We start from the raw sequence: 19,537 nt of genomic DNA, 5'->3' as shown, positions 1-19,537 counted from the left end.
GACTTGGCCTCAGACTGTGCTTGCCCACATGGCGTATGTCAATGCGTATCAACCCCCTCCTCCCGCGAAACCTGCTTACGGACTTCATGGTCCCGTCCCCTATGACATCAACGTCGCCTTTCCGCTCGACTTTACTCAGCTGGAGACCTCGCGTCTGAAGCTAACGCCGTTCATCCCTTCCATTCACGCTGCAAAATATCATGCAGCAATCTCAGACCCCGTGCACTTCTATCGTTACTATCCCTTTTCCAGCATAGAAGATCCAGAGTCGTATCTGCTGTTCATGGACGCCTTCGTGCGCCAGAACCCGTACAGTGTCCTCCTCGCAGTCATCGACAGGACAACCCCAGACCCGGACTATCCGGAGTGGGGAGGGAAGCTTGCAGGGACAATTGGACTCCTCAATTATTCACCAACGAACCTATCCGTGGAGGCTGGGGTTCTGTGTATCCTGCCCGAATTTCAGCGTACACATGTCGCAACGCATGCAGTAGGAACACTCCTCAAGTACTGTTTCACAATGCCCTGTGCATCCCAGTCTGAATCTGGGTTGGGGTTGAGGAGAGTATATTGGTATACACATACGGATAACGAGCCATCCCTGAAACTTGCTGCTCGTATGGGGCTCAAACGCGAAGGAACTTTGAGATGGGCGTGGGTGTTGCCCGTCGGGAAGGAACTTGGGAAGACACCTAGGACAACCGACCTGTTGGCAGGACTTGGGAGAGACAGTGCAATTATGGCTATGTCATGGGAGGACTGGGAGGACGGAGCAAGAGAAATTATAACGACACAAGTGGCTCGGATGGAATGATGCATGGGTAGTCAATTCACGCCGGGGAATGCAATAGACAAGTTCTCCTGAAATCTAGTAGAAATAATGATGATATACACAGCACTGGATAACATACACGGGAATCAATGGTCGTGTGCAATCATGGTCCATGCAGTTGAATGAATCCATCCTCTGGTATGCCTCTTGCTGACCTTCTCCTCACATCTGGAGACATGCTGGCACCCATGCTGTCTCTCATACCCATCCTCGCAGGAGAAGCCCCATCAGCTCCATGGCCGTAGAAGTGATTGGGTGGAATGGCATTGAATGGAACGTTCGAGTAACCCCCAAGATTGGGATGACGTGGAGTCCCTTGAGACATGCCCGGTGATGCGTATGGATAGTTATGATTTGAAGAGGTGGAGTGATTTCGAGTAATACGAGAAGGATCGTGTGCCCGAAAGTCGGGAGGCTGCATTGAGGTTCGAGCAGCATTTTCCTCCTCGCGTTGCTGTTTCTGGTACTCCATCAATCGAGACGAGTCATAGTATAGGTCAGACCCTTGGTCTACAAGGAATCTGAACAACTTTCAATTCCCTTTGAATACGACACCATTGGCTAGACTACGCACTGTTGAGTTCCGACATCCCACTGTGGTCCACGTTGAGCACGGGCCGTGATAAGCAATGAGTTCCACTCCGAGGCAGACTCCTAAATATAACGTTACTAATGCTAAAGTGGTTGTGCAGGGCTGCATGGCACTCACGATAGCCTGAGCTACATTATTCGAGTCATGGTTAGGCTGGTAAGTAACCGCACGAATTTTCTCTTTCCTAGCTAGCGCTTCAACATGCGCAGAAAATTTTGCGCCTATCCTTTGGGCACCATGACGCGGAACCTTGATTCTGATGGCTTTTGCTGGCTTCCCAGGTGACATGGCGAGCAGTACGGCGAAGGATAAGGACCGTTAATAATGTTATCCGGAAGATGCCGACAATGTTTGTTCCTTCTACACTCGGCCTAGTTCAGCTCAACTGCCAATAGTATGATATCGATCAACTACTCTTGTACATATTAATCCTTTATCTTAGGCAGACCAAGTACCTACTTGAGGAATCACCTTGCTTCTCGTGACCAATTTACCATCGAAGCACTTCCGCGCATCATGCACGCGTTGCATGCAGCTTGCGTGACTTACTCCTGCGGAATGGGGGCCGAGGAGGTTTATAAAACCGGGCCTGCGATGGCAAGGAGCTCCTCCACTCAAGAATGCGCAACGTACTAGTGTTCGCATTTTTTGCCTTATTCAACGGTATGTTTGCACAGAATTCCATCCGCCCTACAGTTGACCTCGGGTATGTGACATATCTCGGCAACCGGACATATCCAAATACGGTGGCATACCTCGGGATACCGTACGCCGAGCCTCCTGTAGGCCATTTGCGTTTCCGTGCAACTGTCCCTCTGAACACGACCCGTGTGGGTGAAGAGGCCAACTTGAACGGGGAGGGAGTGGTCAACGCGACCTACTACCCTGACTTTTGCATTCAAGGAACAACGGGTGGTATGGGTGATTGCCTTTCCTAAAATATTTTCTCTGACACTGGTCCAGCTGGGGATGCAGGAGGAGCAGGCTCAGAGGACTGCTTAACCGTCAACGTCTACTCACCCTACGGTGCCCAAGAAGGCGACAACCGTACGTTTTACTATAGACGTCCTGTCTTACGCGTTAAAAATTCTCACCACTCCAATGGATCTATGTAGTGCCTGTACTGTTCTACATCCATGGCGGAGGTAAGTTTTCAAATTCCAGGGTCTACCGGACCTATTTGCTCAGTCTCATTGCGACAGGTTATATCTATGGAAATCCACGTAGCTGGCCATTTGATAGCTGGATCAATCAAAGTCCGAATGTCGTCATCGTAGCTGTTTACTACCGTCTTGGTTCTTTCGGCTTCCTAGCCACTCCCGAGTTCGCCGACACTACGCACGGTGACTTTAACGCGGGATTCAAGGACCAGATCCAGGCACTCAAATGGGTCAAATCATATATCAGAAAATTCGGTGGTGACCCGACCAAAGTGACCATCAATGGTCAGAGCGCCGGTGGTAACTCCGTGGAGCTTCACATGATTGCCAACGAGGATGAACAGCTTTTTTCTGCCGCTATTGCGCAGAGCGTCTTCAGGACGCCCCTTCCCACCCCTGAGCAACAGCAGGCATGTGAAGCGCCCTACCGAGATGAGCACCTCATCTAACGCCCATAAACAGCCCCTCTTTCAATTCTATGCATCGTATGCAGGGTGTAGAACGGGTTCTGTGGCAGAGCAAATGACATGCCTCCGTGGTGCAAGCGTTAGCGCGCTTGCACGGGCACAGGATGCTGCAGCCCAAAAGTTCTGCCTACCCTACCCAAGACAGCCGTTTCCGCAACTGACGGGTGGCAGTTCTGGGTCGTACAATTTATTTCGCCCCGTCATGGACGGCATGCTGATTACTGGACACCCTACATCAAAGTTCCAACGCAATGAATTCGCTCATGTTCCGCTTATAATTGGGTACGCTGGCACTTGAGTTATTTCGGTGCCGCGCTACCGCTGATAACACCGCTTCATAGCGCAACCTCCAATGAGACTCTTTCTAGCGGGACGAATATCTCTCTGACACTTCAGGAATTTTTCCCATCACTGACAAACACCGACATTCGAGAATTCTTACTTCTATATCCAGTAGATGAATTTGATTCTTCGAGTCAGCAATTCCAGGTGGCAACAGGTGAGCCTGAAGTGATATGCAGTGTACGTTTGAGCATTACACCGCTGAGCCATGCTAACAATACGAATCAGTGCCAGGCCATGGGCGGTCCATCTTCGCGACATTCTAATACTTGGACTTATCGGTACAACACACCTAACCCGACGAGCGGTACCGATGCTGTCTCACATTCTGCGGATAACTGGATGATGTTTGATGGCACTGACACCGGGTGAGTATCCGACCCTCAGTCCATCTAACTAAGATCACAGGCTCATAGAAATGACATTCTAGTTTTAATGGCTCTATGACATTTACATCACAGACGCCCGCCGAACTCGCGTTTGCTTCCGAACTCATTGCTTACTGGCTTTCCTTCGTGCGCACCGGCAATCCGAATACTTACAAGCTGGAAAAGTCTCCGGTGTGGGAGCAGTACACTGAGTTAAACCCAGTACGGATGGTTCTCATGCAGGACCCACAAAATTTGACGACTGTGAGTGGTAGCTATATGGAGAGACAGCCTGTTGCGGAGGCTGCCAGGTGTGCATTTGTAATTAGCAAGGCGCAAGCTTGTGAAAATTAGGCAGGATCATAATGACTTGTCTAGCTCATTTATCTTAATAGATACGCAAACTAGAGTGTGGTGGATTACCCTCGTATGCTATTGAATCTGCACAAATATTATGTCCCCCCGAAATAAATTGTTAAAATACTAGTATAGCACTATTAGCACAAAACACACTCATCTTGGTATTCGTAATAGTATCTCATATATTCCCGCTACCGTAAGGGAGTGGGTTATAGCTCGCTATTTTCACGTTTTTGCGGCAGATTCGTCCGATTTTTCCGCCCCTTTATGTTCGCCATAGTAGCAGGCTGTGTTGATCGATCGTCCTTAGACTCTGATAGGCTCATATACCACCATGACTTCGTTCAAGCCTCGGTCATTCCCTGGTTCTATCGCGTTTGATTCAGCATTGCAATGCTGTCCTGTTACTTCTGCAGTTGTGCATTCGCTCGGCCATTCATTCCCGGTTCACTGAAATTCTCGCGGCATCTTATGATGGTGAAGTAGGGGACCGGGTCAGGGGTACTACAGTGCCGAGTAGCACCGTAGCTTCAAGTTAGCAAGCCACTTAGGGTTTGTTGTAGCGCAGCGCGTGACTTCCTGCCTTGCTCGCGACACGCACGCACACAGTCACGGGTACACCGCTCCAATGGTTGTGCGCTTACACTGGTGTCGAGTTCCAGATTGCGCCTAGTCTCGATTCTGACATTTTGATTGGGGTGAACTGGATTGCTGCATGGTGCACGGTCGGGCGGGAAGACAAGAATCCTGTGTGTAATCCATATTTTCGTTTTACTATGTGTGGTCCTCAAGGTGACAGCGTCTCATTGTCCTCTTTTTTTATATCTACTGATCTTTTTTATGGCCGCTCCAGAAACTATGTGTATAATTAGTAGTAATCCAGACCATATTGAACCTGCTGATAGTGGTAACTCGGATTTATCTTCCCTCGGCCTGAGTCATAGTCCTCTTTTCCATGTCTACTGATTTTTCTCTGCTATTCCAGGAACTTCGTGTATACTTAGTGGTAACAACAAACATATTGAACCTGCTGATAGTAGTGATTTATCTCGGTCTTCATCCCTTGCGCAATTGCTGGGGCAGTTTTATCGTCTTGTAGACGAAGTTCAGGGGCAACTGTCATGGCTATTGATTTCGGAGTCCAATTGATCGTGCGCCTTTCCCTTCTGCCCCTCCCATCGAGTGTGCTAAATAATTGGCATGAACTGGAGCAGACTTGTCTGTCTTGCACTATGTGTAAAATACGATTAGTTGACTTAGCAGTGATCAAGCTGTGCAAATGATTTCAGGGGAGCATGTCGACTGGCCGAGGCACGAGGCTGCGTCCAGTCGACATGCTCCAGCCTCCTCTGCTAGCAGGGTATCGGATACAGACCATGAAGTCCTGGACAGTAACATTATTATTATGACACATAAATTGACCACCATATGCATATGATAGTATGCATTCTGCTGTGGCACGCCGAGTGGCGAAAAAGGTAGCGAGTTTTGCCACTTTAGCTGACGCTACAACTTATATGTCGGGATATCTGGAGAAATTTACGATTAGCTAAGGTAAATTCTGTAAAGGGAATTCGTCTCAGATTCGCTCTGAAAAAAAATGGGAATCCAAAGTCACGTGACATACGGTTGGAATTCTGCCGCATGCACCTAACTTAGGGTTCGGCACGCGAGTTGCTCGCGCCAAAGCTTGTTTCCACCAATCACGAGCCAGGACCGAATTTTCCTATAGGTTGAATTACTAGCATAATCGATCGAAGTCACGTGACCTCGCGTGGCCTTTTGGCTGAGCGCCACCGTAAATTTCTCGACATAAGTAGGTTTTTTCTTTTGAATAACTACAGAACATAGCTACAATTAACTCCTAAGTGAACAGTCGATATTTGTGTTGAGCAGCGCTGCCAAAACAGGAAGGTTGCAAGTGAACCGAACCAGCCGAATTTGGGTACATTTTTAATTACGTAAGAAAATTAAATTGAGGTCCCGCTGCTCAGCGCTCAATAAATTGAACAAACATCATATGTTGCTCCTGAGGCCTGAATAGTACTAGTGAACCTTTGGCGCAACTTTGGCGACTTATCTTTGCCAAAGAAAGAAGGTGACACCCCAGGAAATCACCTCTTTTTGGGAAGCTGACCCCTGGAAAGTTTAGGCTCGGCAGACACCCTTGCGGCCATGACCAATTTTCGATCGGTCAGACTTTCACCTCCTGATTCCTAGATGGGCCCTCCAGACATTGGGACAGTCCGACTCGAAGTTTGAGACGAACTAGTACTGCTGTTGGGCCGACAGACTCCGTCAGACAGACACCATTTCAGGCACTAATTAAACGCACCTGTCACAAAGATTTTCAAGTGATGGCACGCTCCGCCCATCCAGAGCAGTGTCCATGTCATTGATGACTGCACCCCACACTGACATCATCATGATCGCACTGCTCCCTCTACATGTAGTTATAAAAGACGTCACATCCATATTCTATTGAATTCAGTTTTCTCTCATTACACAAACACTATGTGGTTCACATCCGATTCTGAAGAGTCTCAAGCACACTCGCAGGTAAGCTGCAGTGGTGTGTTACATTGACCGGTCATCTCAACGACCTGTAGGTGACTGGTGGACACAGCGCCAAACTGAGCCATGAGCTCCTTGCCTCTGCCGCGTCATACGAGGTTTGTCTTTCGTGCCTATTGAGCACGATGTCGTTACCGATCACATCTTAGGCTGCCAAAGCGTACGAGAAGCATGTCCAGAAGAATGGAAAACCCGCAAACCATGCGATGGCCGTGGAGCTGCTGTGAGTATCATCATGTAAAACGGTCTCGAACTCATCTGAAAGAAACTCTCTTCGTAGTGCGGCGCTGACGGGTGGCTTTGTTGACCGCATTGCAGAGACCAAGGGGATGGACGCACTTGATAAGGAAAAGGCTAAGCATGCAGGTGCGATCTTCAACCTTTGAAATATACAACGCCCCTGAGTCATTATTTCTGTAGCAAACGAACGCGCTAAAGGCGCCCTCGAGCAACACGAAGAATTTTGATTGTGCATAGTAGTAGGTGGACTTTATTGTACAAGTCTATCTATCGTGGTAGATCGAATTCCAGAATGTGCAACATAAATCTGGCTTGTAGTGCCCTGAATAAAAAAACATCCGAGTTAAGACCAAGTTGGAACACATTGCAAGTTCGAGTCTAATCTTCCTTTATACAAGTCTAATTTGGTTGATACTTTCGAGTCGTTTTGGCACTTGCGGGCCAACCCAGGGTCTGTCCCTCTGCCTTGCTCCGGGCGCCCCTGCAGGCATGACGCACATGCTGAGCAATCTTTGTTCCAAGCGGAGATTCTTTTTGTTACCTAGCGCAGATTCGGATACTTAGGAGGCCTTTGCCTTCCTGTCCGTCGTCGCGCTAGGCATGTTCATGAATTCTTTATGTGCCTCTTCTCATTTGTCCGTCGTCACGCTAGGACTTTTAGTTTTTTCGACATTTCAATTAAATAATTCATCGCATTCTGCTCATCTATGTCGGAACATGAACCGTCCTACTCTCAAACTCGATCCTCCGTCTAGAGAGGACTATCAACCGGGTTTCATAATCCCGTCGGATTCCCTATAATGTACTCATTACTTTAGCACTGCCAAGTTTGAAACCATTATTTAATAGAGAACTTTCAAGTTGACCACAATGACTAGTGAGAGGGGTGTCGTCTATCGTGGCTATTCCCACATCGTAACGGCGCTCGGCCGCGCCAGTCTCCGACACGTGCATCATGAGCTACATACAATCTACTAGTACAGGTAAAAACAGAACGGACATAGCGTTGTGTTCACTATCATCCAGCATCTTACCAATCATAACATGCTCACCGCGACAAAAAGCAGCCTGAGGGAGTCCAGTACTTTGTGGTGCGGACAGCACTTACTATAGCACACGAAAGTCGGATTTGGGTAATTTGTATCGTGCAGACGACAGACAACAGAAGGGTGTTTTGTGAAAAAAGCAATGGAGCACGTTGGACCGCCTGCGGCAGATAGATAAACAGTCATGGTCGTAAGCTTATCATGATGACGCTCACCTACTTTATTATAAACGCAAAGTTCAAATTTCAATAATAGCATCGGGCGACGGGCACAGCACCCGGTAACAAATAAGGTAAGTAATTTTCACGCATGACGGCATGACATAGTCGGGGATAAGATCAACAGTAATCGTGGAAACAACCTAGATATGTCTAAGTCGAGATACCTCGTGCAAATTATGTTCCGAACTTCTGCTTCTCTTATTCCCTCACGTCAAGTCCACTCACAACCTTCAACGCCTATAGCACTAGGGCCATATATCCTTGGCTTTTACCTCCTGGAAAAGTTAACAGATGCCCTCCAGACATTGGTACAGTCCGAAGTTTGAGACGAACATTAGTGGCACTACGTCTATTATTGTTCAGGCACTAAACGCACCAAAGTGATGCTACGCTCCGCCCATCCAGTGCACACTGGTGTACACCCCACACTGACATCATTATGATCGCACCGCTCTCTGTAGTTATAAAAGACGTCGCATTCACCATTGAATTCAGTTTTATTCCATTACACAAACACTATGTGGTTCACATCCAATTCTGAAGAGTCTCAAGCACACTCACAGGTAAGCTGCAGTGGTGTTACATTGACCGGTCATCTCAACGACCTGTAGGTGACTGGTGGACACAGCGCCAAACTGAGCCATGAGCTCCTTGCCGCTGCCGCATCATACGAGGTTTGTCTTTCGTGCCTGTCGAGCACGATGCCGTTACCAATCACATCATCTTAGGCTGCCAAAGCGTACGAGAAGCACGTCCAGAAGAACGGAAAACCTGCAAACCATGCAAAGGCTGTGGAGCTACTGTGAGTATCATAGTGCAAAATTGTCCCGAACTCATCTGAAGAAAACTCTCTTCGTAGTGCGGCGCTGACGGGTGGCTTTATTGACCGCATTGCAGAAACCAAGGGAATGGACGCACTTGATAAGCAAAAAGCCAAGCATTCAGGTGCGATCTTTAACCTTTGAAGTATACAACCCACTAAATATTATTTCTGTAGCAAACGAACGTGCTAAAAGCACCCTCGAGAAACATGGAGAATTTTAATTGTGCCATAGTGGTAGTTTGAACGTGCACGACGGACTTGGTAGCACGATGTCCAATATAATATCTATTACAATAGATCGAGTTCCAGAATGTACCACATAGATCTGTCTTACAGTGTCCTGAAAAACCCATCCGAGTTACAGGTACTTATCAATTTAGCACAGACCATTATCTATCCACTTGATAGAGGACTTTCAAGTTGACCACAGTGACTAGTGACAGGGGTGTCGTCTATTTTGGCTTTTGTTAAATAAGGATTAATAGGTACAAAGAACGCGTAAACACAGTCTTCCCGGGCCTCCGTCGGCCTTCGACTTGTAATCGTGGAAACAGTATATTGGCTCAGAGACGTCTAAGCCGAGATACCTACAAGGCATCGTCCAAAATTATGTCCCGAACTTCTGCTGCTCTTATTCCGTCAGCGCCTGGACCGTCAAGTCCACTCACAAACTCGTATACCTACCATTCTTCAACGCCTACAGCACCAGGGCCATATATTCTTGGTGTTGATGAGGCTGGTCGTGGCCCTGTACTTGGGCCACTTGTTTATGGTGTTGCCTACTGCCCTGCATCTTGGAAGACAGACTTAGAGCAGCTGGGCTTTGCTGGTAAACATCTCTCAAGCGCTCAACTACATCATGACACGAGCCATATCTTCTACCAGACTCCAAAACACTCACTCCAGAAAAGCGAGCCCAATTGTTAGACGTTCTTAACTCTGATCCTCAGAATCTCGGATGGTCTGTCCGAGTCATCAGGTACGCACATCCGAAGTTTTATCCTTTGTGAGACTTCTCATGGTGACTAGCCCACAAGCCATATCAGCTGGGATGTTGAGAATTCCGCCAACAAATCTAAACAAGCAATCCCAGGATGCAACCGTATTGCTCATACGCGATGCTCTTCAGCGTGGACTCCAGTTGTCTGAGGTTAACACGCGCCCTGTGTTTTCGAATGAATACTAAACTATCATCTGGTTAGGTATATGTGGATGCACTGGGAAACACAACTACTTATGAAGCATATCTTTCTTCACAATTCCCGGGCATCAGTTTCACAGTGACAACAAAAGCAGATTCAAAATTCAAGATTGTGGGAGCAGCCAGCGTGGCGGCAAAGGTGACAAGGGATGCGTGTGTGGATGGTTGGACCTTCGAAGAACTAATTGAAGAAGACAACAATGCAGCTAAGGACGCTCGAAAAGAAAACTGGAACAGAGAATTCGGAAGTGGCTATCCATCGGGTATGTTACTTAAGTCGCAGGAAATTCTGCTTCCTTGCTTAACGCAGTTGCAGATCCAAAGACTCAAAATTGGGTAAAGAACTCACTCGACCCTACTTTCGGTTTCCCATCCATCGTCCGGTTTTCGTGGACGACTGTTAAAGTCATACTGGAGAAATCTGCTCACTCTGTAAAATGGTATTGATATTTTTCTTTCACTGGCCAATACCGAACTTCATCTGTCCCTTTCATAGGATTGACGAGGGACAAGAGTCATTAATGAAGGCATTCGAGGGCGGGAAGGGGAGAGAGAAAGACCGGTGTATTGTCACCAAGGACCTTGGAATTCAAAGTATTGGAAACCTATAAAAGCACTCTGTACAGCATGGCAGCATTCCTTCCTTCCAACCTCCCACAGCCAGTACTGTAGTTTCTTCGACGACAATAACTGATTCGAATTCTGGAGGCAATTTTCGCTCGGTCTCCAGCCAACCGCCTACGAAATGGGGAGGCTGACAAGTTCCCAAATAATTCAGGAAACGATAGAGTTATAGTTATATGTCAGCCGCCATGTTGCACTAGTACTTATATGCCAGCAGCGGTAAGCCCTGCTCTTATACCCTTTGCAACCCGACCGCCGTGTCGTTCGCGAACGAGTCCGCCACTGTCCTTACTCAGCGCTCGCGAAAATGTCTCCCATTCTGCACACCTTTGTCCTCTTTCTTCACAAATCCTTGTCACTCATTACAGGACTGTTCCGCTCGTTCTTCGGTCTCTTTACTGGTGGAAGGCGAGCGACTCAGGAATCCGATGCACCAGGAACTGAGGGCCAGAGCTTCACTATCGTTCAACTTGGTTCATCCCAGAAGCCGAAAGGGTTGAAGCCTTTCGTGCTGCCACAGAACGTCGTCCTGCGGCAGCTTGAAGAGGCCAGATGTAGGACTACCCAAGGCCAAGAGATGGCATTGTCGACGAATTCCAGTGACCCAGAGCTTGGTCGTTGTAATGTCGTCAATCTCCGGGGATCTCCACGACTGTCTCATCCCCAGCTGTTCGATCGCCCGGAATTACCCATGCCTTCGTTTTCTCCTCCTTCATCCTACGCATTCCCGAAGCATTCCAATGAATATGTGTTCCGCAGTTCTTGGCCACCTGTCTTTGGCACGCAGCTCCAGCGCGACAAGAACTCGCTTCCCTACAACGCAGACCTATCAACGTCTCTGTCATCTGCTTCCCTCAAAGTATGGACTAGCTCTCCTCAAGCCAAACAATTTCGCTCGCCTACTCATCCGAACTACTCCTATTCGCCGAGTGCAGGAGAGAATCGGTTCGCTTCTCCATTCGGCGATCGAGGCAGCACATACTTTGCTCCATACTTCAAGGGTGTCCCCTCTGTCGCATCTGCATCTGATCTACTCGACTTCTCGGTCTATGCTAGCTCTCCGCGTGGCAACGTAGATTCCTCCGTCATCGATGCTTCCGGTGACACCAAGCCGCGGGACAAACTGAGGTTCAAGAGCTCTACTGTGATCTACGACCCTGCTCTTCGAGAGGTGTTCACGCTGCGTCCTAGCTACGACACACGTATTCCGGGGAGTGGAGGACGCAACTTCCGGAAACTCGTTTCGTGCACCCCTTCGTCATCAATCTCATCCGTTTCCGACTTGTCACCGTCCGGTCTCTTTACAAGCGTGGGTGAACGAACATCTTCCTCTCCTTACACGACGCACACAAGATCGCTCTCGGCTCTCTGTATCTCCGGTCCTTGCGACCTGTCTGATGCTGAAATCGATGGGAATCACTCTGGCTCTGTTCTACGAGTCTCTGTCCAACCTGTAGGATTTCCTGCGAAGAAGAGCTTCGTTCCAGATACTGTGTCCTGCCCTGACATACCTTGTTCTATCGTTCGCGCCACTGCTGGTGAGGGTGAAGTCGTCGTTTCTTAATACTTTGTAGTTGTAGTTGATTGCGACGTGAAGTGCATGATCATTTCCCAGACGTGTCAAGAGAGTAGTTGTACAACATGAATGAATGCTCGTGAGGACAGTTCGAGTGGACATCAGATATCGTTAGCGTAAAAACGTGGAGGATAGGAAAGCTAATCTACAATCAAGAAAGATTTTACAACAACAGAACCAGCTGTAACCAGACATTGAGATAACTGAACCTTAGAACATTTCAGCAAGTTTTTCCGTGTTAAATCCTTTGTGTCGGGGGACAACGAGACAAGGGAAGGGCAATGGATGGCTGAGGAGGTATTAGAATAGTTAGAATCAAGAATGCACACAAAAAAGAAGCTTACGAAGTGATGCCTGCAGTAAACTTCGGATTTACATCAATATTGTTGCCTTGCTCGTCTTTGCATTTCTTGATATCAAAGATAGCAAGGATCGAGACCATCGCAGACCAGACGGATGCATCCGCGATATATCGCCCGACGCCTTTATGATGTCATAATCAGAATCATTAATAAGGAGGCAAATAGAGCTCAGCAAGACTGACAAATTCTGCGACCCACACCAAAGGCAAAGCTCACGGTGTCATCGTTCAGCTCGCCATCGGCGCCAAAGAATCGCTCGGGCTTAAATTCTTCTGGGTTGGGATACTTGGCTTCGTTGCGTGTGATCGCCCTTTGATAATGATCAGCGGTAAAAACATTTTAAGTCTGTCGATTGGTAAGTACACACCATGTGTTCGTTATAATCGTAGCCCCTGATGTGTGTTAATCGACAAGCTACAAGTTATCAAATATGTCGCACCTTGCGGAATGAGGTATCCGTTGTAGACGTCATTATTCGTGGCAGCGTGGGGGATGCCTGTGTCATTCACGTTTAGTCCGTCACTCATAGCATATAGTTTGTACGATACAAACTTAATGGTACAGCGGGGTGCCACCGGAGAACTTCGCGGAGAACAGCCTCGACATATGGCAGTGATGATCTGTCCTCGAAATTCGGTAACCTGACCGAACCGACCACAGAGTCGATTTCAGCCTGTGCGCGGGCTTGTACTTCTGGGTTTAGCAGCATCGTCAAGATGAAAATAATCAAAGTTGATGAGGTCTGAGAGAAAAACTGTTAGCAACATTTTCGTAAGCGCGACAGTTGCGATATGACTCACTGTCTCCGAGGCAGCTGAGATGGAAACAATAGTGTAAGAGATCAGCTTGAAAACATAAGATCAGATCAACATACCCGCGAAGGCAGTCACGGCGCTCTCTTTGATTGCTTTGACATACGTCTCAGACGCATTTTCATCTTCGGCTTTTCTCAAAGCGTCAGCGACCATGGATGGGGATGCCAAGCCTGACGCCTAGTTCGCCTCAGATGAGATGGATGACTAGTTGTAAGAGATGCTTGAACCTCACCATATTCTTTTCAACGTACTGAAATGGCGCCTCAATCATGTCCTCGGCGTACTTCGTGGATAAGATAGCTGTCCGCTTGAACGAAGCTCCAGGGAACCAGTATGGAATGTGCTGCACTGTATGTTTGTGAGACATCAAGTAGGTCACAAAAGAGCAAAGAACCTCACGAAATGGGAATGCGCCAAGGAAAGCAGCAACCTCGGGTTTGATTGAAGACACCGCTAAGTTGACAGCTCTCTCAACGATGGAAATGATGGGATCATCCCTTGGGCCAATTTCATAACCATAAACGACAGACATAATAATAGAGGCTGAGTGCCTGATCTGTGACGTCAGTATCAAAATAGTACACAATATCAGTGCTCCTACGTCTGGAGATGCGCTATCCAGTTAGCTGGGTCTTCAAGTAAGTTGTTTAACAACTCTCGCCCCTTGCGAAGCTGCATTGTTTGATATGTATAAGCTGCTTCCGGGCGAAACGCTTGGTGAAACAATCGTCGGTGGAGCCTCCAACGATCATTATACTTGATCATGACAGAATTAAATGACCAGCCAAAACTGCCGTGGTTCGGTAAATCTGATAATCGCAAGCGAGGTTTAATTGCACGTACAAGTCATTCGTCAGGCACAGAATGCCAGGTCTGTCAGAGTAATTGTTGGAGCGCCTCTCTAATAGGTCCCTCGCAACTTTCTCAGTATTGATCAAGATGATTTCTTGGTTAAGCAGACGAGAGTACACCAATTCACCTTGAAATAAATTGTGAGGATTAGTTTTGTGTATACTGCAGGACCATATCCAATGTCTTACCGTACGTAGCACCCCAGTGTGTGTATGTGACCCATGGCTCATCAATCTTGAGACCAAGCACGTTGCCCACTACTGGGAGCGGCTTGGGACCTGGAGGAAGGGGAAGACCTCCTGGGTTTCTCTTCTTATGTGACCACCAGCTAACCAGGCCATATGCTACCGCAGATATGGCAGCAAGAGCTGGAATACGGTAGTCCGCTGATGTGGACATGAAGATGGCCTGAAAAAAAAGTAAGGGTCCGAGAAGGAAGATAAGGCCAAAAGAACTCGGGCTTCATATGCGCCTTGGTAGCCCGGCTAAGTAAGAAAAGATGTTTATGTGGCAAGCGAATCCATGTAGTTGGTAGTGTGTGCATGTAACACACTCCGATCTTTACGTTTCGGATTGCCATTCATGTCCTTACCTCGAGGCATCATACGATCATGTGCCCAAACATGAGGCCAATTTTTGATGGGCGGATTTTCAGAATTCTTCCGAGTACTCCGGCATCCCGCAAATGGCCTAAGTAGGTCAATTCAGAGAATTCTGCGAAAAAGCATCACTGATGAAATGATCATCATCGGGCACTCACGAATAAATCGCAGGGGATCGTAGCTAGCTGGTACTCTTAGTGTACATCGTGTCACATTGAGTTCCTAGACCAGTACAAGTATGGCTAGGATTTTTGTGACTGACAGTGACATCACGTGACCAACCATCAGAAAGTGTAACTCACGAAATGATGGGCACTCACGCGCATGAATGTCGCACGGCGCAGGGGATATGTGATATATGTAATCTTTTGGCATGGAATTGATACGCTCTCCTTACTAATATTTACCAGTATTCCTGAGATTTTGTTTTATAATATTAAGGACCAAAAACAAAACAAAACAAAAATAAGTATCTATTTCAACCAAATTGGGAACCACGCAAAAATTCACACCAAACCAGTGACTAATGGCACACTCGATCCCAAGTTGCCAACATACTCCGGGAAGTTCACTGTGTTCTGCTCTCTAGTACTCAGTTATTACTCGTCATTCTAAACCACAATGTCAATGGAGGAAAGCATCAGCCTTGAAGAGACGAACAAGATCCGTATCTCTCTCGGTCTCAAACCTCTTACAGATGATTCTGCACCAGCCGACGACAAAGAGAAGCAAGCGGAGGATAATTATGCAAAGCAGCGCGAGCGACAGGTCAAAGAGAGAGAAACAAAGTATTTACATGGTTCGTTTCTGAGTATACGACTTGTTCTGATTGACGTTTCTCTTTTCCAGGCAAATATTTGACCGGATAGCGAAGTGAGTTTCGATTTATTTATACTGGCTCTTCGGCCTCAGCCAATGACTATTGCTCATTTTGCAACCACAGGGTGAGGAACAGACGAGAACTCCATGCTTCCCTCAAGGGTACAACACTTGGTGATCCCGACGGCGATACAGAAGATACTCTGAAGTGGATCAAGAAAGCCAAGAAGCGCGACAAGGAGCTGGCCCAGAAAAGGCAGCAGGAACTTGAGAACTTGGACAGAGCTTTCCAGGGTGACGACTATACGGAAAGTGCGTGTAGTTCTTGTAACATGAAGAATGACTTGCCTGATCATCTATCCGCAGAGGACTTGGTTGGTCTCAAAGTCAGTCACGACTTTGAAGACCTCGGAGAAGGCGATGCCCGTATTCTCACATTGAAAGACAGCCGTATTCTTGACAATGAAGGTGCGTCCACTGCGAGCCTTACTACAATGTTGCTATTCCTAATTTCATCCATCCAGAGGATGAACTTCAGAATGTTGAGATGGCCGAAGAAGAACGCACTCGCAAGAATAATGAACTAAAGATTAAAAGACGGGATTACACCGGTTATGACGATGACGAATTTGGGGATGGCAAAGCTGGAATGAAGAGATCGATTCTGGCGAAATATGACGAGGATATTGAAGGTCCTAGGGAAACTGTACGTCTTGTCCACAACATTCCACCATAATTAATCCTTTACCTATTTTTCAGGATTTCCGTTTGGGCAGTTCTGTTACATCTACTACGATCAGTGGCGTTCAGATGAAACAAGAACTAGCTAGCGTAAATAAGTCTTTGCTGTCAATAGATTACGCCAGTCAGTTTTTATTTCTATTTTGTCCCTTGCCTTTTGTTGATACATCCCCATTTCTAGAAAATTTGGAAACGCGCGATTACCTGCAAGAGGGAGATGTAGGTTTCAAGAAACCAAAGGTAAGCGCCACTTAACGTTTTGGCTCTATGGTTAAGGAAGCCTGACATCCATATCCATTAGACCAAGAAGAAACGTTCATCACGTCGCGCCCCCATTGATGGCGACGAGAATATTATGGAGGTTGATGAGAAACCGGTTGTGCCTAGGCCACGTGAGTTAGACGCCAACTTTGTCGATGACGATGAGCTACAAGCTGCCCTTGCTCGGTCTCGAAGAGCGAAGCTTCACAAACCCAAGAAATTGTCTCCGGAAGAGATTGCCCGTAAAGGTAAGCCGGGCTGCTTCCCTTCGAGGGCTTAAGAATGACTGTTTTTAGTCGCAGAAGAACGCAACCGAGAGCAATCGAGTCAAGCAGATGATCCTTTACAGATAGACGACGCAGAGGATGGCGACACCAATGGTTTGACATTCGATGATACCTCAGAATTCGTTCGGGCTATCTCATACAACATGACTGCAGTGAAGACAGAGCCTGCAGAGGAATCAGTAGAACCCACCCCTGCCAAACAGATATCACCCTCTCGTGACCTTTCAGTGGCTGCAGGCGACGAGGCTCTCGATGAAATTGAAGCTGGTGAGGTTGTGAAGGAAGAGGAGTACGAAGATATGATGGAAGTCATGGCTGAAGCGGAGGAGAAGACCGCCGCAGTGAATGACGATGCCGAGGTTGGGACATCAGGGGAAAAGACGTTTGGCTCTGGTATGGCGGCCACCCTTTCACTTCTCCGGCAGCAGGGTGTATTGGCGCTGCCATCGGCAGATCAAATGTCGCGAGAGGATGTTCAGTTACAGAGGGATCGATTCCTCGCCGAATATCGTCATCGACAAATCCAACGCGAAACGGATCGCTTACAGTCTCGCAGTGGTAATAAAGACCAAGCGACTCGAGAATACGAGAATCGACTCCGAGAACAACAAGAGGCCCGTGCGCAGCTGGAGCTATTTAAGGACTACAAGCCTGACGTCGAAATTGTCTACTACGATGAGTATGGCCGTGTGCTGACACCAAAGGAGTCATGGAAAGCGTTGTCCCATAAATTCCATGGCAAGGGCTCCGGGAAGATGAAGACGGAGAAGAGGCTGAAGAAAATTGCTGAAGAGAAGAAGCAAGCAGCTATGGCAAGTGGTGATACCCCCCTTAGCATGAACCGTGCCTTCCAGATCCGCCAGGAGAAAACTGGCCAAGCTCACTTCGTATTGTCTGTGGGTAACAGAGGGTGCGTTCATTCTGTGTCTGTCCCGTTACTGCCTCTGATTGTATTTCATATAGTGCTGTCCCCCAAGCGTCGGAGTTCTTGGACCCTCAGCCGCTGTCAAAGGGCAAGACTGAAAAGGCGAAGAGCAAAAAGAAGGACTCAGGGAAGACCGGTGCTCCATTGCTCGAGTCCACTGGTTTCATGACGCTGCCCGCGCCACATTTGCAGTCTCACCTCAATTCGCAAAGTCCTGCCCCATCGGGTTTTTCATCTGTTATACCCCCTAGTGGATCGAACTCGCCCCCAGTTATGAAGCCAGGCTTTTCTCGTATATCGTCAGCTGCAGATACACCGACACAAACAGGTACTCCTGTGCCGTCGGACCGGACGAAAGTGGCTTTTGGCTTTGGAGCGAAGAGGAAAGTAGCAGAGGACTTTATGGATCCACCTCCCTCCAAGAGACGATGAGTTTAATTAATATCTCGGTGGTGTAATTATTATCCTGCTCTCGTTTATCACTCTCAGAATGCATGGTGTAGGGTGCCCATGATCTCGAGAACTTTCTCATATACTTCCTACAGACATGAACAGTCGCTCAAGATCGTTGAAGTTGCTTGTTTAAATTGAGCAGTTCTGTACCTGCGAGCGGCGGAAACATGTTCACCATATTCTATGCCGGCCCATTACATAAAAAATTCTATCAGAATAACAAACAGGGTAAGAAGCTTGTTGAGGGAATTGATCTAGTAAGACACGAGGATGAGACAAGCGAGAATACAAGAGGGTGAACAAAATGACAGTCTAGAACCACTTGTTGCGTGGCATCAATCATGTTTATTTCCAAGCAATATTAATGGTTTCAAACATACTCTAGGCCAGAAGGTTCCGTAAACTGGAGGCGCCCCTCGAGATTGCGGGAAAGCAACAACTTGACGGATCTGGATCGCTAGATCAACGTTTGATTAACGCCAGTCGTTTTGATTTACGAAGTATGTGTGACATCTGAAAAGAAGGCTATGTAAGTACTAGCTGAAGGCGGAGGTGATGTCATGGCCATACGTGTTTCAGCATCAGTTAGTCTTTCATTCAAAATCTGCATGTATCACTAAACAAGAACCAACATGCGCTGCCTACTAACTCGTAGTACTTCTTTGAGGATCAAACAGCGGTAATTTGAAGCTTATCATGGTCGCGAATCTGGCAGTATCAGGATGAACCAAATGGAATTGTCTTGGTGATCCTCTAGTTGTATAAATGACATTCTAGTCATGTGGACAGTACCTCCAGCGGGGGTTGATGCAGGCGGGTGTTTGCGTAGCTCGTCAGTAGGAGTAGAACCTTCAGGCGTTGTCGTAGGTAGCATTCATCATCAGGTTGAGGTCACACCAGCTTCCGTTTGCAAGAGGTAGGCACATTGTCAGCCACGCTGGCAGTCCAATGCCAATCAATTGTACCAAACCCTTATCTCCAGGAATATTAGTTG

At 47.5% G+C, this 19,537-nt stretch overlaps 8 protein-coding genes across 8 annotated transcripts; 6 read left to right on the top strand and 2 right to left on the bottom strand.

Annotated features, from left to right (window-relative positions):
- Positions 1-28: 28 nt before the first annotated feature.
- DFJ58DRAFT_666182 (acyl-CoA N-acyltransferase) lies at positions 29-814 on the top strand (the record flags this gene model as incomplete). Its single annotated transcript, XM_041382549.1, has 1 exon — positions 29-814. The coding sequence occupies one exon, from the start codon at positions 29-31 to the stop codon at positions 812-814; it is 786 nt and encodes a 261-aa protein (XP_041239716.1).
- Positions 815-935: 121 nt separating this feature from the next.
- Positions 936-1,712, bottom strand: DFJ58DRAFT_666187 (uncharacterized protein; the record flags this gene model as incomplete). Its single annotated transcript, XM_041382550.1, has 3 exons — positions 936-1,353; positions 1,407-1,486; positions 1,542-1,712. 3 exons carry the CDS (start codon positions 1,710-1,712, stop codon positions 936-938), a joined length of 669 nt encoding a protein of 222 aa, XP_041239715.1.
- A 61-nt stretch (positions 1,713-1,773) lies between these two features.
- Positions 1,774-4,186, top strand: DFJ58DRAFT_807021 (Alpha/Beta hydrolase protein). The gene is made up of 8 exons (XM_041391216.1): positions 1,774-2,339; positions 2,388-2,471; positions 2,540-2,569; positions 2,627-2,994; positions 3,047-3,333; positions 3,393-3,573; positions 3,622-3,761; positions 3,824-4,186. Exons 1-8 carry the CDS (start codon positions 2,045-2,047, stop codon positions 4,113-4,115), a joined length of 1,677 nt encoding a protein of 558 aa, XP_041239714.1. The 5' UTR covers positions 1,774-2,044; the 3' UTR covers positions 4,116-4,186.
- A 2,281-nt stretch (positions 4,187-6,467) lies between these two features.
- DFJ58DRAFT_66360 (uncharacterized protein) lies at positions 6,468-7,234 on the top strand. The gene is made up of 5 exons (XM_041382382.1): positions 6,468-6,680; positions 6,731-6,793; positions 6,845-6,918; positions 6,976-7,061; positions 7,116-7,234. The coding sequence occupies exons 1-5, from the start codon at positions 6,636-6,638 to the stop codon at positions 7,160-7,162; spliced, it is 315 nt and encodes a 104-aa protein (XP_041239713.1). The 5' UTR covers positions 6,468-6,635; the 3' UTR covers positions 7,163-7,234.
- Positions 7,235-8,359: 1,125 nt separating this feature from the next.
- DFJ58DRAFT_807013 (uncharacterized protein) lies at positions 8,360-9,538 on the top strand. The gene is made up of 5 exons (XM_041391215.1): positions 8,360-8,765; positions 8,814-8,876; positions 8,931-9,004; positions 9,062-9,147; positions 9,200-9,538. The coding sequence occupies exons 1-5, from the start codon at positions 8,721-8,723 to the stop codon at positions 9,244-9,246; spliced, it is 315 nt and encodes a 104-aa protein (XP_041239712.1). The 5' UTR covers positions 8,360-8,720; the 3' UTR covers positions 9,247-9,538.
- A 24-nt stretch (positions 9,539-9,562) lies between these two features.
- DFJ58DRAFT_807010 (ribonuclease H-like domain-containing protein) lies at positions 9,563-10,997 on the top strand. Its single transcript, XM_041391214.1, has 6 exons — positions 9,563-9,854; positions 9,911-10,004; positions 10,055-10,175; positions 10,228-10,489; positions 10,543-10,666; positions 10,723-10,997. The coding sequence occupies exons 1-6, from the start codon at positions 9,635-9,637 to the stop codon at positions 10,835-10,837; spliced, it is 936 nt and encodes a 311-aa protein (XP_041239711.1). The 5' UTR covers positions 9,563-9,634; the 3' UTR covers positions 10,838-10,997.
- Positions 10,998-12,406: 1,409 nt separating this feature from the next.
- On the bottom strand, positions 12,407-15,145 carry DFJ58DRAFT_807008 (cytochrome P450). Its single transcript, XM_041391213.1, has 14 exons — positions 15,099-15,145; positions 14,644-14,862; positions 14,447-14,582; positions 14,205-14,393; positions 14,003-14,154; positions 13,836-13,951; positions 13,663-13,780; positions 13,589-13,602; positions 13,341-13,530; positions 13,228-13,284; positions 13,156-13,180; positions 12,971-13,098; positions 12,771-12,909; positions 12,407-12,715 (listed from the first exon to the last, which is right to left on the bottom strand). Exons 2-14 carry the CDS (start codon positions 14,852-14,854, stop codon positions 12,637-12,639), a joined length of 1,554 nt encoding a protein of 517 aa, XP_041239710.1. The 5' UTR covers positions 14,855-14,862; positions 15,099-15,145; the 3' UTR covers positions 12,407-12,636.
- Positions 15,146-15,607: 462 nt separating this feature from the next.
- Positions 15,608-18,541, top strand: DFJ58DRAFT_807001 (SART-1 family-domain-containing protein). The gene is made up of 10 exons (XM_041391212.1): positions 15,608-15,845; positions 15,907-15,930; positions 16,001-16,188; positions 16,243-16,344; positions 16,401-16,582; positions 16,636-16,741; positions 16,799-16,857; positions 16,919-17,126; positions 17,175-18,075; positions 18,129-18,541. Exons 1-10 carry the CDS (start codon positions 15,679-15,681, stop codon positions 18,520-18,522), a joined length of 2,331 nt encoding a protein of 776 aa, XP_041239709.1. The 5' UTR covers positions 15,608-15,678; the 3' UTR covers positions 18,523-18,541.
- The last annotated feature ends 996 nt before the right edge of the window (positions 18,542-19,537 follow it).

This window comes from Suillus subalutaceus, assembly GCF_016647625.1.
Source record: "Suillus subalutaceus strain FC151 chromosome Unknown DFJ58scaffold_120, whole genome shotgun sequence".
Taxonomy (NCBI): Eukaryota; Fungi; Basidiomycota; class Agaricomycetes; order Boletales; family Suillaceae; genus Suillus; species Suillus subalutaceus.
This window is presented reverse-complemented; position numbering and strand designations above follow the sequence as displayed.